The sequence below is a fragment of the Fusarium fujikuroi genome, chromosome FFUJ_chr01, assembly GCF_900079805.1.
Source record: "Fusarium fujikuroi IMI 58289 draft genome, chromosome FFUJ_chr01".
Taxonomy (NCBI): domain Eukaryota; kingdom Fungi; phylum Ascomycota; class Sordariomycetes; order Hypocreales; family Nectriaceae; genus Fusarium; species Fusarium fujikuroi.
This window is the reverse complement of record NC_036622.1, coordinates 3471422-3486998: the sequence shown is the minus strand read 5'-3', so window position 1 is coordinate 3486998 and position 15577 is coordinate 3471422. Positions and strand designations below refer to the sequence as shown.

General features: G+C 49.8%; 4 protein-coding genes; 2 read left to right on the top strand and 2 right to left on the bottom strand.

Annotated features, from left to right (window-relative positions):
- Window positions 1-643: 643 nt before the first annotated feature.
- On the top strand, window positions 644-2395 carry FFUJ_01037 (probable TGL5 Triacylglycerol lipase involved in TAG mobilization; the record flags this gene model as incomplete). XM_023568396.1 has 3 exons in its annotated part: window positions 644-810; window positions 851-1667; window positions 1721-2395. The coding sequence occupies 3 exons, from the start codon at window positions 644-646 to the stop codon at window positions 2393-2395; spliced, it is 1659 nt and encodes a 552-aa protein (XP_023424497.1).
- Window positions 2396-4285: 1890 nt separating this feature from the next.
- Window positions 4286-4870, top strand: FFUJ_01038 (uncharacterized protein; the record flags this gene model as incomplete). Its single annotated transcript, XM_023568385.1, has 1 exon — window positions 4286-4870. One exon carries the CDS (start codon window positions 4286-4288, stop codon window positions 4868-4870), a length of 585 nt encoding a protein of 194 aa, XP_023424496.1.
- Window positions 4871-6476: 1606 nt separating this feature from the next.
- On the bottom strand, window positions 6477-7165 carry FFUJ_01039 (related to extracellular matrix protein precursor; the record flags this gene model as incomplete). XM_023568374.1 has 2 exons in its annotated part: window positions 6477-6922; window positions 6973-7165. The coding sequence occupies 2 exons, from the start codon at window positions 7163-7165 to the stop codon at window positions 6477-6479; spliced, it is 639 nt and encodes a 212-aa protein (XP_023424495.1).
- A 4812-nt stretch (window positions 7166-11977) lies between these two features.
- FFUJ_01040 (probable UTP-glucose-1-phosphate uridylyltransferase) lies at window positions 11978-14034 on the bottom strand (the record flags this gene model as incomplete). XM_023568363.1 has 4 exons in its annotated part: window positions 11978-13268; window positions 13329-13405; window positions 13445-13561; window positions 13933-14034. 4 exons carry the CDS (start codon window positions 14032-14034, stop codon window positions 11978-11980), a joined length of 1587 nt encoding a protein of 528 aa, XP_023424494.1.
- Between the last annotated feature and the right edge of the window lie 1543 nt (window positions 14035-15577).

The window sequence follows — 15577 nt, the reverse complement described above, 5'->3', positions numbered from 1 at the left end:
GACTTTTGGAGGCAATAACAGCAAAGCCACATCTTTACTGAATCCCTTGCGTGAATCCTTGACCAATACAACAAGTCGCGATATACCAAATACACCACTTTGTCACAAAAAGAATTGTTCGCGCGACACTGATGATGAATAGGTACTAGTTAGCCATACAAGTATGTGCATGTGAGTGTGGCTCAATCTCCGAGATTCCATGTCTCGAAACTGGTGATCTCATTGGCAATCACATGCCGATTTAGCGTCAAGCATTGCCTTACCTTGCTGGAATACTTTGTTGAACAGCTGCGGGGAGCTCTACGAAACTCAACCCCAACCTACCTACCTTATCTTGCATGTCCTATAAAATAATATCTCGATCTTCTGATCCACGAACCCAAACATCCTAAGAAGCCCCCCCAGTCTCCAGCGTTTATGACATATTCCCAAGGTACATTGGGTGCGTGCCGTCTCGTCGCTAAACGCTCGCAAAACACGACACTTCGCAAATGGTGCTTGTGCTTGTGATCGGCCCTCGGTAACGCGCAATGGGGGTGGTAATCACCGTATGGGGTGTCGTCGTGGACGTGGCCAGCTTCTGGCAGAGGGTAAACTCTCTGTTCCTCCTATCCGTGATACGCGACGTTTGTCGTTCCTAACTATGTCGTTGCAGAAGCTGCGGAGCTGGTACGCGCGCAAAAGCCCCGTTGAGCTATGGCTGGATCTATTGAGAACCGCCGAAGCCTTTGAGGACTGGGAGGAGGCCGCGCTACACCTGGATAACCTCCTGGGCCTTGATCTGTGGCAAGTCTGCTCACAAAATGTCATGTCTGCCTACTTTAGATGTGGTACGCTAACAAGTTTACAGGAGGAACAATCCAGCTTCTAAGTATTACGACTGGAGACTCATTGCAGAACGCCTAGACTCTCTCGCGACCGCGCGGGAAGACGGAAACTTTCAGCAGCTCGTCAACCTGTTGAGATCCGGCCTTGTTCGAAACCTCGGGAACATCACCTCACCCAAACTCTACAATCGATCATTTGCCGGAACCAAGTATCTTATAGAAGAGTACATCACCCAGATTGCCGAGGCAGTGGAGGATATTCGCGCCCTGCCTACAACTCCGTCGGCTACACATGGGACGGGGCCATCCTTGACGACGCAGATGAAATTGGACTGTATCCACGATACAAGACAGGCTTTTGGGAGGAGTACACTCGTCCTTCAAGGCGGTGCGATATTTGGTATGTGCCATTTGGGCGTTGTCAAGGCTCTCTTTCTGCGTGGTTTACTCCCGCGCATCATTACGGGAACGGCTACAGGCGCCTTGATCGCGGCTCTGGTCGCTATTCATACTGAAGATGAGCTACCGGCTGTTCTGAGTGGCGATGGTATTGACCTCTCGGCATTTGCTTCCAAGCATGGTCATGAGAACGGGGAGGCCTCAACGGCTCAGGCCTTCAGGTCACGGTGGGAAACTCTGTTGCGGAGGATCAGGCGTTTCTCCAAAGAAGGGTACTTTCTTGACGTGACTGTTTTGGAGGAGTGTGTGAGGGCCAATGTTGGTGATTTGACCTTCGAGGAGGCCTATAACCGGAGCAAGAGGGTGCTGAACATAACTGTTGCGACGGAGGGCCAGGGGGGTGTACCGACGCTCCTCAACTATCTGACCGCGCCTAATGTGGTATGTTCTTGAAAATTTGACTTTTCGTGAAGCCTGCTGACTCGTCGTCTTAGTTGATCTGGACCGCTGCTGTAGCGTCGAATGCCTCATCGCCCTCTCTCTATGGCCACAGCAAGACGACTATGCTCTGCAAGGACGCCCACGGCAACATTGTACCGTGGGCGCCAGCTAACACAATTGACTTTCGACATTGGACTCACACATCCTACTCCGATCGAGACTCGCCTTTACGACGTATTGCTGAGTTATTCAACGTCAATCATTTCATTGTCAGCCAAGCTCGACCGTATCTCATTCCCTTTATTCAGTCTGATATGCATGGTCCATCTTTAGTAGAGTCGCGGAGCAAGACGACACAGATATCTGCCTTTCTCGTACGCATGGTCGGGCTGGAGATAAGGCACCGCCTAAGTCAGTTGGACACACTAAATCTCCTGCCAACCGGTATCCGCCGCTTCCTGGTCGATGAACAAGTCCCGGCTGCCTCTATGGTTCTCGTGCCTGAAGTGACAGCAGGGGACTTTGTGCGATTACTAGAAACTCCGACACGAGAGACCCTCAACTACTGGGTTCTCAGAGGCGAGAGGAGCGTGTGGCCTGCCGTAGCCGCCCTAAGAATCAGGTGTGCTGTCGAGAATGAGCTCGATAGGTCATATCAGGTGGTCAGGAAGTTTAAAGCCCCCGGCTTACGACGAAAGGGGAGCATGGCCGCTACGCTGGAGAGTTAGAGAAGAGAACGTAATGTATAGTTTGGCTCAGCCGTTACGGATATTAGCGCGACTTGAACACTTCATCCAAAGTTGTTGGGACAATGGTAACGTAACATGTGAAAATGCTAGCCCTTCTTATTGATACCGCTCAGAAACAGCAGAGGGATCCTTAAATTGGCACAGAAGCATATCTACCTACTCAGGAATCGTTGCCTGCGTTTTTACTCACGCGAAGAGCCTGCTGTGTCTAGGAACTGTCTTGTTTTTACGTATGATAACAATTTCCATCTTTCTTCTTGTTCTATCCCGCATTCGTTTTCCAGAATTGATCACCATTGCTCCATATTCGACAGGTCTCAAGGCAAGCATCAACAGGAAGCAGTCACAAGAAGTGCGCCTCACGGTCACACAAGTCATACAAGTTGGCCTTCAGCGATCATGGCGAATTAATATATTCCATGCAACTCGCAATTGGCAGGATGCAACCTGATTTCGTGACTGTACCGCATTCCTCTTGAACACTCGTCAGTACGTAGAATAGAGCCCAGGTCTACGTTCAGGCAGTCTCCCTTTATAGCGCCAACGAAGTACAATAAAAAGACGATTTTCTGAGCACGAATATGAATAGGAGGGGGGAATGGCAACTCAGATAGTAATACCTCGAAGTTGGCAAAACACTTCAATCAGCAGTACAGTGGCTTAGACTCTCAAACTTACGTCTATTGGAGGTCTATCAATATTTCAATATCCAGACTATCGCGCATGGCGAGATAACGAGTTTCAGACTTATGCTATACAGTTCAGAGACACTGGTGTTTTTAAGCTGTGGGCTTGATGGCACCAACGAAGAGCCACCTGCCTCCGAATACTCGAAACAGGGCGAAATCGCAGGAGTATTGTGTGCGTGCGTGTGTGTGTGTGTGTGTGTGTGTGTGTGAGAGAGAGAGAGAGAGAGAGAGATTTGTAGTTAGAAGTGAGCTTTCGAGAGCCTCCAAGTACATTCTATAACAGCCAATCATCTTACATAGTCATGCCAGGGAAACAAGTATCACACCCAGACTTTGATGTGACCAATGCACAAGTTACTAGTTAAACAAGAGAGACTTAGGGAACTCGAAAAACAGTGGTATTTTGATTATTAGCATAATCGGGGTAGAAATCTGTGCTAGTGCCAGCCACACTGGGCTCTAGACATATCTATATCTGCATGGTCATACAGCCAGATATAATAAAAGGAGCAAATTCCCCTTTCCCCAAAATAGACCTCCTAGACCTCCTCTCTCTAGCAGGGCGTCAAAAGAGAATGAGGCGGTTGCCTTTGATAGGTAAGCAGTAGTTCATGTCTAATGCAAAAGGGGTTAGAGGAGGCTCTGCCATGCAGCAATGACACCACTTTCAAGAGATGACGATACCAAAGATACATAGATTTTAGTATATGGCACTATGCAAATAACACTTGTTCTCCACGTACCGTATTCTTGAGGCTGTTCTGATCGAGACCGCGTCAGAAGTGCACCAAGCAAGGGGCATTGCCAACGCATTATTCATGGCGTTCGGTACGATTGACGAATGGAAAAGGCTGGGTCATAGGCTTATGCAGTCAATGGTTTATGGTGTTGGGCTAAGGGGTTCATGAGTTCAAAAGCTCTGGCCTCACCCACCTCCTCGGGTCAGTATTTTGTTTCCAGAACATTTCACAGCAAGACAACCAACTCATCGAAACACATACAGTCAACGCTTGTGCTGCCCGGCGCTTCGCCCTGGGCGAATACGCGCTGACATTCGTAGCTAAGCAAGCATTACTGAGTATCACGACGTCTATCTTGTCGCTTGATTTGGAACAACATTCCACCACATCTGACGTATACCTGAGAGAGGTCCCTCAACTGGTTTCTTGGGCTCATCAACATGGCCAGCATGACTATTTCTGATATGCATGAAAGCAACTCGGATTCTTCCATGTCCCTCTCGTCGTCCATACTTGTTGAAGACCGCAGTTCTTCAATCTTCGACTATTACGGCCAAGTCATGGACATGGATGATTATCAACATTCTTCTCCCCCCGCCATAGATATGTCTACATCCATGGTTCTCGAGCGCACCGCGGCAATCAGAACATCCCCTTCTGAAGCCGACGACTTCTCGATGAGCGGCTGGACCACTGTCGGCACATCCTCCGCCGCCTCCGAAACCACATGCCCCGCTCCGGCGTCCGTGTCCGTGTCCGTGTCCGCCTCCGTCGCCGATCTCACGGCGTCCGAGCTGCTCCGCCTGGAACTCCAGGATACCCGGCCTTCAGGCTCGCTTGCCAGTCCCGGCTCGCACGTGGTGCGCGACCGTGCTTGTGAAATGTCCGTCGGTAGCGATAGCTTATTCAGCTACAGCTACACCTTTGTCCAAGATGATCAAGGACTCTGCGGAATCGGAGCGTGGGCTGATATTACGACAAGTTCTTTCGTCGCCAAGAAGAGGCGAATCACTCCGCGACAATGATAATTTCAGCGGGAGAAAAAATTCATTTTTGAGTTTGAAAAACCAAGGAATGTCTTGGGGCATGGATTCCTTGTCTGTTTCCGGCCGGCAGTTTGTCTATCGTCTTTTGGGCTGCCACGCGCCGAACGGTTCCGCGTTTCATGTACAGTATCTACAGTATCTTTTGATTTTGCTTTTCATCTGAACTCATGCACGATGATGGCATCTGTTGTCTATGCTCTTACGAAATTCTCCACTCGTGCTTTTGTTGCATCAGTTGTTACTTTGTTCTGCAAAAAACCCTCAGCAGTAACTAGCTACCTAGTATGTTTCAAGATGGGATCAATGAAAGAAAAGACAGGACCGCCACAGCCACAAACACACACACACACACACACACACACACATTCACACAACAGGAATGCTCGCTGACGCAAGGGGCATGCAATCAGATCATCCAAGTCAGACTAGCTAGATCGGTTACATCGAAAAGAATCCATTACATTTGACTGGAAACTTGGTCATGATCTCCACGGTTAAACTGTGAAATGTAACACAAGCCCTCCACAACTTGCAAGGACACGATCGTCATTGAGCAATTCGGTGATGTTTGCTGCATTAGGCGTACTCCGCGCGCTGTCTCGCGCAGCATTCCAGTTCTTGGATGGCCCTGTGCATGTCATTTAATTACCGGTGTGCGACGAATTTCGGGCAGATACTGGGAACTGCTGTGCATTGTGGAAAAAAAGAAATACCCACTATGGGGAACCATTTTGTATCAAGATAACGAAGCATATCTCGCCATCGAACGGAAGGTCAGATTGGAACCATAAAAGTGCGGTATTTCTTTGATGCTGTCCAGGCTGTAATCGAAGACGGACGCATCAAAGAGAGGCGGAGATTGTAGAATGTCCACTGATATCATGCGCCGTTATAGCAGGGTGCCCCTGGCAATGTTGCATACCCGTCGGTCCAGGGATTGATTTGGCATTCGTCCCGTTGAATTGTTACTTTGAAACAGCAATTGGGCCGCAGGAAGGGATGGCAGATCAGGCCGGGAACCTGCATATAAGTAAGGATGTTGGAGGTGTGGAGAGAGTAACTAACACAAGACAAAAGGGAAATTCGGACGATGGAACTCGGAGTCAGGGCAAAGACATACCGTAAACGTTGTTTGTTCTCCACATAGGACAATAGGTTAGCCAGGACAGAAGCTTTGAGCATAGGTAGAACAGAGGCTTCTTGGATGGTTACAGCTTAATTGGAAACATGTTGAATGAAGCGCTGTTTTTGCTTCTAATCCCACAACCAATGACATGAGAGGTATTATGGCCTACAGATATTTTCACAATAGGTCACACAAATCACAGCAAGATCAAACAATTGTTTAAAAGCAGACCAACATCGAGTCTAATTGATTTCTAAATACCAGGCTTTCTTCCTCCCAGACAAGCTAAAGCAGGGTTCATCGGTGGATATAGCCGGCCGCGACGCCTCATGGGGTAACCGGAAAAGAATAAAACAAAGGCCATCATTAAAGTAGAATTATACACCCGAAACTGGAGTCTCATCAAACCGCTCTTTCTTCGTCCCATTATTTATGCGCATAAAACATTATGTCCATAACTTAGTTGAGGTAAACCATGGCCATAACGGCACCGGCAATAAGAGCCAGCGAGGATGTCATGCGAGCAGCACCGCTCTCAGGGACGCTGGGGACGCTGGTCTCGCCGCCGGCGCTGCCAGTCTTGGAGGGAGTGGGGTGAGCAGCAGTGGGAGTGGTGGCGTTCTTGGAAGGAGCATGAGTAGGAATGATGGGCTTAGCAACAGTGGTGGTCTCCTCAGCGGACTTGGTGACGCTGGCGAGGGTGGTGGCCTCCTTGGTGGAAACGGCAGCAGTGGTCTCAGCGGTAGCGGTAGCGGACTTGGTCACAGAGGGAGCGGCGTATGATCCCTTGTAGGGGAACTGAGCGCTGTAGTTGACCTCACCAGCCTTGTCGGTGATCTTGAAGTTGTAGGTGTCGGAGGGAAGCTCAGAGGGGGTGAAAGTGAAAGAGTCACCAGTGGCAGAGGCTATCGTTAGGTCAGCAAGATATAGCATATTCAATAATGGTGAGACATACTGGTCAGGGTCTTGTAGTCAGAGAGATCATCGGAGGGGCCGTTCTGGAGGATGATGGTGCAGCCATCGTCACAGCCAGAGTAGCGGATGGTGTAAGGCTTGCCCTCAGTGAGATCGAACTCGGTGTTGAGGAAAGCAGGCTTAGCCAGGGCCACGGAGGCGAGGGCAGCAATGGTAGCGAGAGTGTACTTCATTTTGAAGGTTGGTGGGGTTTGGTTTGAGGTTGAAAGAATGACTGAGTATTACTACCAGGCGGGTTAGTTCTTGATTCTGAAACTGATTCGATAAATCGTAAATAGTATCTAGACTATGAGCAAATGGCGTGTGTGATGACGATGATGTTGCTGCTGCAGTGTTCAAGTTGGGTGCTCCAGGCTGAACGAAGAGAGTTGTGTAAACAAGCCACAGGCAGTGTGTGGGCTTGCCAGGCTGATTTGTTGTCACCAGCAGTTGACAGTGGCAGCTGGTGGCCAGCTTGTTTGACTTCCATCCATTGCTGTCGCCGTTGCCCAACTGAATAGCATTGCACTTGAATGCATCCTTCTTCCTAGGTGTCCCAGGCACGAAGTTCGATGTATGTGGGTGTTGTCCATATAGGGAAAGGCTGAAGAAGGTAGCAACTTACATTAGGTAGTGGGAAAGAGGCACAACGAAGTAGCGAATTGACTGAGGCGTTGATAGAGAAGAAGGAAGGAGGGAGATTCGAGAGAAGGAGGGAGGCTTATTATAATGAAGGGAACGCAGAGCTAGTGACAATATTGAGAGCAATAAAGGGGATACATTCAGACGCTACCGATGGCAATCCAATCCAACCTAATCCCACGAGACCACGGCACCAACTTACTCTATCCCATCCCACCGAACTAAGGGCCGGGGTGTATGTGCAGAGCAGAGGGGGTGGAGGGGTGGGTGACTGGTAGAGTGAGGTGTAGCGCAGGTAGCGGTTGCTGGACCTGCCCGCCTTCTGCAGGTTCAACTGAATTCAATTGTGAGCTTTGTCCTGTCCTCCTCAAGCTCCTTCCTCCTTTCGCTTTCCATTTCCCCTTCCCCTTCCCCTTCCAGGTTCTTTCAAAGGACCCCGTCCCCCACTTCCCTGTCAATACCTAGCTTGCCTTGGTCTGATAATCCATTTTCCTCTCTCAACCCATGCCATTCTTTCTTGGCCTATCTCGCTACATCATCGCATTCCATCCACTGGCAGGCCAGCCACGGCCTTCCAATTCCCGAATCAGAACGGACCCTTATCAGATCCCTGCCACGCAAATTAGCCATGTCCTAGCGTCCTCTGTGCATGCCAGCGCTATGCCCTTTGTTGCTTATACTCCAAGCTTTCTGTGGATTCACCCTCCAGGCTACGGGGATATGCCAGCTCCACCTGCAAGACCGACGGACAACCTCTAGGATTGCTGTGCCTGGCAGCCAGAGCGGGCACGCGCCCACCAAGCCAAGCAAGCATCATTAGCGACATGAGACCTCGATCCATCACAATTTGACTTCCAGGCTCTATTTGCACCGAGCCTTGGCCCCCCTAGCGACCTCAATTCATTCATGTCGCTGGTCTTCAGCGGTCACCTTGTACGGAGTAGTGGAATTGATATTCTAATCCAGTCATGAGGCGAGCTCTGATATATGCGAATCCTTTTCCCTCTGGCCAAGTAAGTCCCCAGTTCGACTCGCTCTAGGCCTTATCAAGGGTTTCCTGTCAGCCTTGCCTTAGTCTGGCAGTGGTCACAGCAGCACACTTTTAACCGCGCCTCTCCGGCGTATACCGGAGCTGCTGCAGTACAGACCAACTCTGGGAGGGCGAGGCCAGCTACCCTATCCTTCCACCAGCGATGGCCGCCTTGATTTAGGTTACCACTGTCAAACATGTTGTCGTAAGCTCGCCGGTGGGATGTGATGCGACTCGGCCAAGGCAGCCGTGTGTTTGTTTAGTTATGTATCGATTTCATGAGATGCGCCGTGTCTGATTCAACATATCAACATATCAACAATCAACGACACAGTCCTTGTGGGCATGACATGATTTCTCTCAGTATCCTCCTATTTCATTCACAGCACATGCAATCGAACCTTTCGAATCGCAACCGACATTAAGACCCTTGTCCTTAACGGTTCTGGACAACATCTGCGAAAATCTCATCATGTCGGCTGCTGCAGTTGTTGCTCCTTCATCGGCGGTCTGGATGCTTGCCGCTATTGGAAACTTGGCATCCCTGGCGTGATCACCTTACCATATTGGGAAGTACTTTAATGACTTTGCCCCCCGGCTTCTCAATAGTCCCAATGACGAGCTTCAATTGAAAACCTTCCCTGCAAGCACTTGGGAGTTTTGCCATGACTCTTGCAAGTTTCTTGGAAATACTGATCAAGCGGCGTTCTCGGCATTGACCAACCTTCGAATCAAATTATCCGCGATAGTAGACTACAATTAGGAGTCGCCATCTCAGCGCCTATAGCGTCTCATCAAACTGTTATTACATTGGCTAATGTGTGTGTGTGTCTAGGTGGCTGTAAATTAGAGTGAATCATTACCCGTAGATGGCGCCCGCTATGGCTGCGTTGCTACAGCTGAATGTTGGGCAGCAGAGACAACAAACAGGCGCCATCATGCAAATTATTCACTTGCTCAATTACACGTCACCAATGGATCACCAAGCATGGCATGTTCCTGTAAGGCATACCAGTATTCAATGTAATGGTATGACTTACACGCAGGAAGGCAAAAGAACGACTTGGGATACATTCTCCGAACCTTGGCGGGCTGTTTAATATTGATGGCTACGTAAGTCAACAAAATACGCAATAGCGTATGTACCATGCATTCTTTCCACCAAACTCAACTAACGCTGTATGTAAGTGCACTGGGGATAGCGTCTCCCCAGCCTTCTGCAATGGTAATACAGACCGATATGGTTCGTCGATCATGGCAGCGGTTTCTAGGCGGACATGTTTATTGTTGACGTTGCTTTTGTGGCTTGAGCTCGATGGACAGTCGCAAAAGCTTCATGCTAAGCTCATTGGGATCGATACAGACACATCCCCTCACGGCTTGGGGGAAAGGCTGGGGAGCACAAGAGTGAGCGACAGCATGAATGGTGCATGAATACTGCACCTCAACCAGTCGTAGATGGCCTCCGCCACACCACGGCTCAACAGATGGCCATCAGCGGCTATTGTTTTGCAACCGTTAGTCTTACCGAGCATCGCCGTAATGTGACCCATGAGTGTCTCTTCCACGACGATCCAGAGGGTCTGGGCACACACAGCCTTGTAGGCTGAAGCAAGACTTTTCTCTGTTTGCTGTCTCGCCTTCCCCCGTACTATCGACACTCAGAAACACCGGCCCAGTTACCTGCGGTGGAAGTCAAATCTGTCAAGACATGGGGACATTGCATGATAACTCAGAAGCTCTTCAAGGATCAGAGGCACTTCGTGGTCAATGAGCCATAAATTGCAACTGCAGGCATTATCACAGATGGCCTAGGAGGTAATCAGGCTGGGGTCCCCAACTTTTGGCCTTACTTGGGCCAGTCCGGATTTCGCATCAACCAACACCGTGCTCCCCTTCACACAATCTCCCTCAACCCCACAAACAAAATGCAAACGTGCATTGCCGCTCGATGGAATGGAACGACGGGGCCACCCTCTCCGAACTAGACCGATTCGAGAAGTCGGATAGCCACAGCCTGTGCTAACACTTGGTTGGTTGAGGATGCTTATTCTCGCCAAGCTCTCACGATATTATTCATGCAATATCTTTACCATCCCCTATCTCCTATATCAATCCCACGGACTCATCTAGGCCCGGATTTTCCGGCTGGGCATTCGGTTTGGAATATCGTATCAAACATGCTAAAAATGTCTTCACCTTGGAGAGTTCCATCGGTTCGGATGCTGACTCCTCACTCAGGGTAGGATTCAAACCTTACGGAGATGGGTAGCTGTTTTTAGTGCGAGGTGCGTTGAAGCTTTCCACGACCCTGGTTCGGTACTGTACTCAAGATCGAAGGAAATGCCTCATTGATGTGGAACGTCATGAGTGCCGATCCGAGTCCTTTGATTTCACTTTGCCAGCGTTTGTGATAGGCCGTAGGCGTCAAATCGAGGTAGCAAACAGGCAAAAGGTTGTTGTATGTAAACGGTCTTGTGCTATGATCCTCCAGCCTCCTGGGTCGAAACAGACCCTTCGCCCCGCGTCTCACTTTCAAACAACCTGGTGTTTTGACACCATCATCCTGCTCTCAGACCGCATGCAACACCTTCGGCAGTACGGGTGAGCCACCCTGCCACCCAAGGATGTATAAACTTTTCCAATACGACTGTGCCTCGCAAAGACTTAGCCAGACAATCCTCAACGTCGTCGTCGTCATGCGCCCGATGAACGACGACGTTGGTCCGCCTGAAGCTTGAACAAGCCAAAGGGGCTGGTAAACCGTAATTGCAAACCTACATGATTTTAAGGTTAAGATCTGGTCTGAAATGAGAATAGGCCTGCCGACTATGGGCCTATCGGCTCCATTAGCCCCATTTACAAGGAAACACCACTAATACAAAGACTGGTTTTGTCTATAATCGACAGTGCCAGGTTAGATGATGTGGCGTGTCCCAACATGAGTCGACGACCTTGTCCGGCACATTTCCATGAGACTCTTCATTCGTCGAGAAATTGTCATTTGTCCTTTTCAATTAAAAATGTGCTGTACCTATGTATAGGTATCAAGCTAATGCTGTTTTGCCAAGTACGTACATGCTCAAAGTGTACCCTATCCTCCATACCCTCCCAGCAAGCGTTCGGTGTGACGCTTGAATCAGGCTCCCATGTCTACCAATTCGGAGACGTTGCTTCTCTTCTTCCATACCGTAGGATAAACATTGCAATCCCCAAGCCTCATGACATGTCTGCCCATGCGTTGTCCATCTTATGCACCTCGAAAGGTCGTGACAAGTTAAGACACCGAGACAGTCTGCCACAGAACCGTACAACATCCAAACAAGCTCCCAATTTAATGTTCGAGCAGACGCAAGCTACCCTGGACAACCACGTTCTCAAGGATCGATCCAGGGGGGATGTCGATGGTGCTGCCCTCTGTCGCGACGATGATAACAGTGCCCTTGAGCGTTACGCCGCGGCCAAGATTGACAGCACCGGTGATGGTGAGGTGATCCAGCTCCAGCACCTTAGGAATGGAGGGAATTCGCTTCTGGAAGTCTGAGACCTTCTTGAAGTCACCACCAAGCTTGATCAGGGGCGCGTCACCGAAGCGAGCGGCGCTCATTTGAAGCTGGCCGTGCTTCAATGTGTAGAGGTCAGACTTGACCAGCATCAGGTCGGAACAGGTCTTGACGGGCAAGAATCGTCGACGGGGAACGTTGACACCGTGAGCGTTGTTGAAGTGACGGATAGCAGCACCGACAGCGGTCTCGAGCTGGATGATAGAGATATCAGACTCGCCCTTCTTGTCACCAGGGATGGTCTTGCCATTGGGGATAATCTCCATCTCCAGTTCGTCATTCTCTACCACACGCTTGATGGCCTTTAGGTTGAGCCAGATGTTGTTGGTGTTGAAGTACTTGAACTTCTTGATAGACTTGAACTCATTGACATGCTCCTTGGGTACCTGGGCAATTTCGAGCAGGCGGACTGAGCCCTCGTAGTCGATGATGGTACCACCCTTGACGTCGGCCTTGGTCTTGTTGGTCAGCTCCATGATGTACTCAGCGTTTGTCTCCATCATGTGCTGGAGGATGCGAAGGTCGACCACGGCGCCCAGGTTGTCGACGTTGGAAAGGAAGATGATCTCAATACCTCGCTCGAGAAGCTTGTCGAGAATGCCAGAGTTGTAGAGGGACTCGAAAACGTCACCGTGGCCAGGGGGGTACCACTCGTTGATGGGGGAGTCGTTATCCTTGGGGACGGGGAGGAGAGAGTCCTTGTATACTCTGGGGTATCGAGACTGGTTGAAGGTAAGGATATCGACGTTGTGGCCCTCATACTTCTTGATAATGGCGGCAGTGTCGTCATTTGTGTTGAAGGAGTTCATAAGAATGAAAGGGACGTTGACGTCGTAGGTACGGTTCAGGTACTCAATCTGTCGGACGGAAAGATCGAGGAAGGACATGCCGTCACGGACCTCAATAACGGACTTGGGGCCGACACAACCCATGGAGGTTCCCAGACCACCGTTGAGCTTGAGAACAGCCAGCTTGTTGAGGAACTGGACAGACTCGGTGTTGGCAAGATCCTCGTAATCGACAACCTGACCCTGAGCGGGAGGGGCAATGCGATCCCAGTCTCTAAACTATCGTCAGCAACTGTCGTATTGTGGCATATATCTGGTCGGGAGGGAGGCATACACGGCGTTGCCCTTGGCCTTGTCGTTAAGATATCGTCGGAAAAGGGCGAAGAAGTTGTCCATCTCAGTCTCGAACAACTGCCGTCTGGTTAGTCTTGACTGGTTCGGGAATCACACGTTTCGAGTTGAAGGACTTGCCTTCTTTTGTTCGGGATCCTTGACGGTCTCGGCGAGGTTGGTCAGAGCATTTCGCATCTGAGCAGCAGCGACGTTGGTGGAGGTATTCTCGAAAGCCTGGAGCATGATGGGTTAGTATTGTGTTTGGTAAAGAATATGATACAGGCTGTTTTTGAAGAAGAGAGAAGGACGAAGCTTTGCACCCTCATCGAGGAACTTTAAAGCCATGAAGCTTCGAGTGCATGCGCGAGCGGTAACCAAGTCCATCTGACAGATGTGAAGATATGTGGAAAAGCGAGCCTGTTTGCAGCCATGTCAAGTGCCTCGACATCCATATGACTGATAATGAGCGTCACGAATGAGCTTTTGAGATACAGTGAAGCTTCGCCGTGGGCGGACAAAGGTACGCAATCGCATCTGTTTTGTATAGTGTGGCATGTGATGATGGGGAGGTAAATCAGTATCTTTCTTGATTCACATCAACTCACCATGTGACTGCGCGTCTTGCCATGACGACGCTCATTGCCCTGCTCATCGCCGCTGTTGGGCTTGAGGTGGGTAGGCAGCGCACTCTTGATAGCACTGGCCATTGTGAAGGGAGTCAGTCGGTCGAATCGTGGAGAATATTAATGAGGTGGAATTAGAGTAGCACGATGGGAGCCAACGGGAGTAGCAGATAGCCTTTGGGGGGGGGGGGGGGGGATGTGAAGAAAGAGGAGAAGGATCAAGAAGTTGTTAATGGAGAGAAAAACAGAGAGAGAGAGAGGAGAGGAATGAATCAAGGTAACCAGGTCAAGCAGGTCAAGCAGCTAATAAACGAACGGGAGCGAGAGGGAAAGGGGAGGCCAGCGCCAGCACCAGCACCAGCACCAGCACCAGCGCGCCATAGTTAGATGCGGGGCGGTGATGCCGGGCTTGCAGCTGTTGCTAGTAGACTTGGTGGGGGTGGCGAGGGAGCTTTTTCGTAGGTGGACAAAAGAAGCCCAACAACGACAGCAGTTTAGAACTATTGACGCTTTTTCTGCAATCTAAGTTGTAACAGTGACGTCGAGTCGTTTTTTTTTTTTTGGTTTCGGTTTTTTTGCCCTTCCCCTTCTCTTTCTGTCTTGCACTCTCTCAACTGATTCTGCTTCTTGTCCTTTTCCAGCAATTGCCTCTCTTTTTGTTGGTGCAGATTTAGTAAAGGTTGGGTAACATAGGAGGCGAGATTCGTAGACTTGCGGTGACAACCCAGCTCGCAATGGTCGAGCAGACCGTCTACTAACTCGGTGATACTGGAGATACAGTACATACTACACTACACCTAGGTACTATACCTGGTCTAGGCCATCTCAGCTCCCATGTGTTTTGTTTTGTTTTTTTCTTCCCTGGCCGTTGGGGAATGGAGGCTTGTTCCCCATGCTCTGGTACCTGTCCCTGTTCATCTTTCCCGACCAGTTATGATTGATGGCTTGCGGTAAAGGTGAGATGAGGCTCAATAGTGCCTTCGTCTCCCCTATTGTTGTTTATTATCACATCTCGTATCATCGAGTTGTCGTAATTGTTCATTTCTGCTCACCTTCACGATACCCATGCCACGGGGATTAAACCCCACCACTTCACCACTTGCACCAGCGATCTCTCACCTTGTAGGCTTGCGGCGGGCCAACCAGCCAGGATCCCCGGTATCTTGTTTCCATTTACCGCTGTGGTATTATTAGCACTCGAGGTGCGAGGTTGGTGAGACTGGTAGACTGGCTAGGGGAGCCTCTATCCATAACGATGAAAATATTCAGGTAGCTCTAGCCTACACTTAGGGGGCTCTTTACTGAGTTTATTTTAGCATCCTCCTCTAAAGTCTTAAGTTCCTTGCTCCCTGCGGGCTGGATGTTCGAGATCGGTCCTTTGCAGATATAATGTTGCAGTCAGTTGAGTCCGAGAATGAGAGAGGATAAGAATAAGGGAGACAGACAACCTTGATTAAGATTGGGTGGTATCATGGTTGATTTTTCTTGGTGTGCCGCCACCATCATGATATCCCTCATCAATATGATACTATTTGCCCCCGAGTGCAAACAAACCGCTCATTACGCCTTGTCTTGTTCTGAGTGAATTTCTGATTCTTTTGGGGCATCCATTTGCCATGGTTCAACA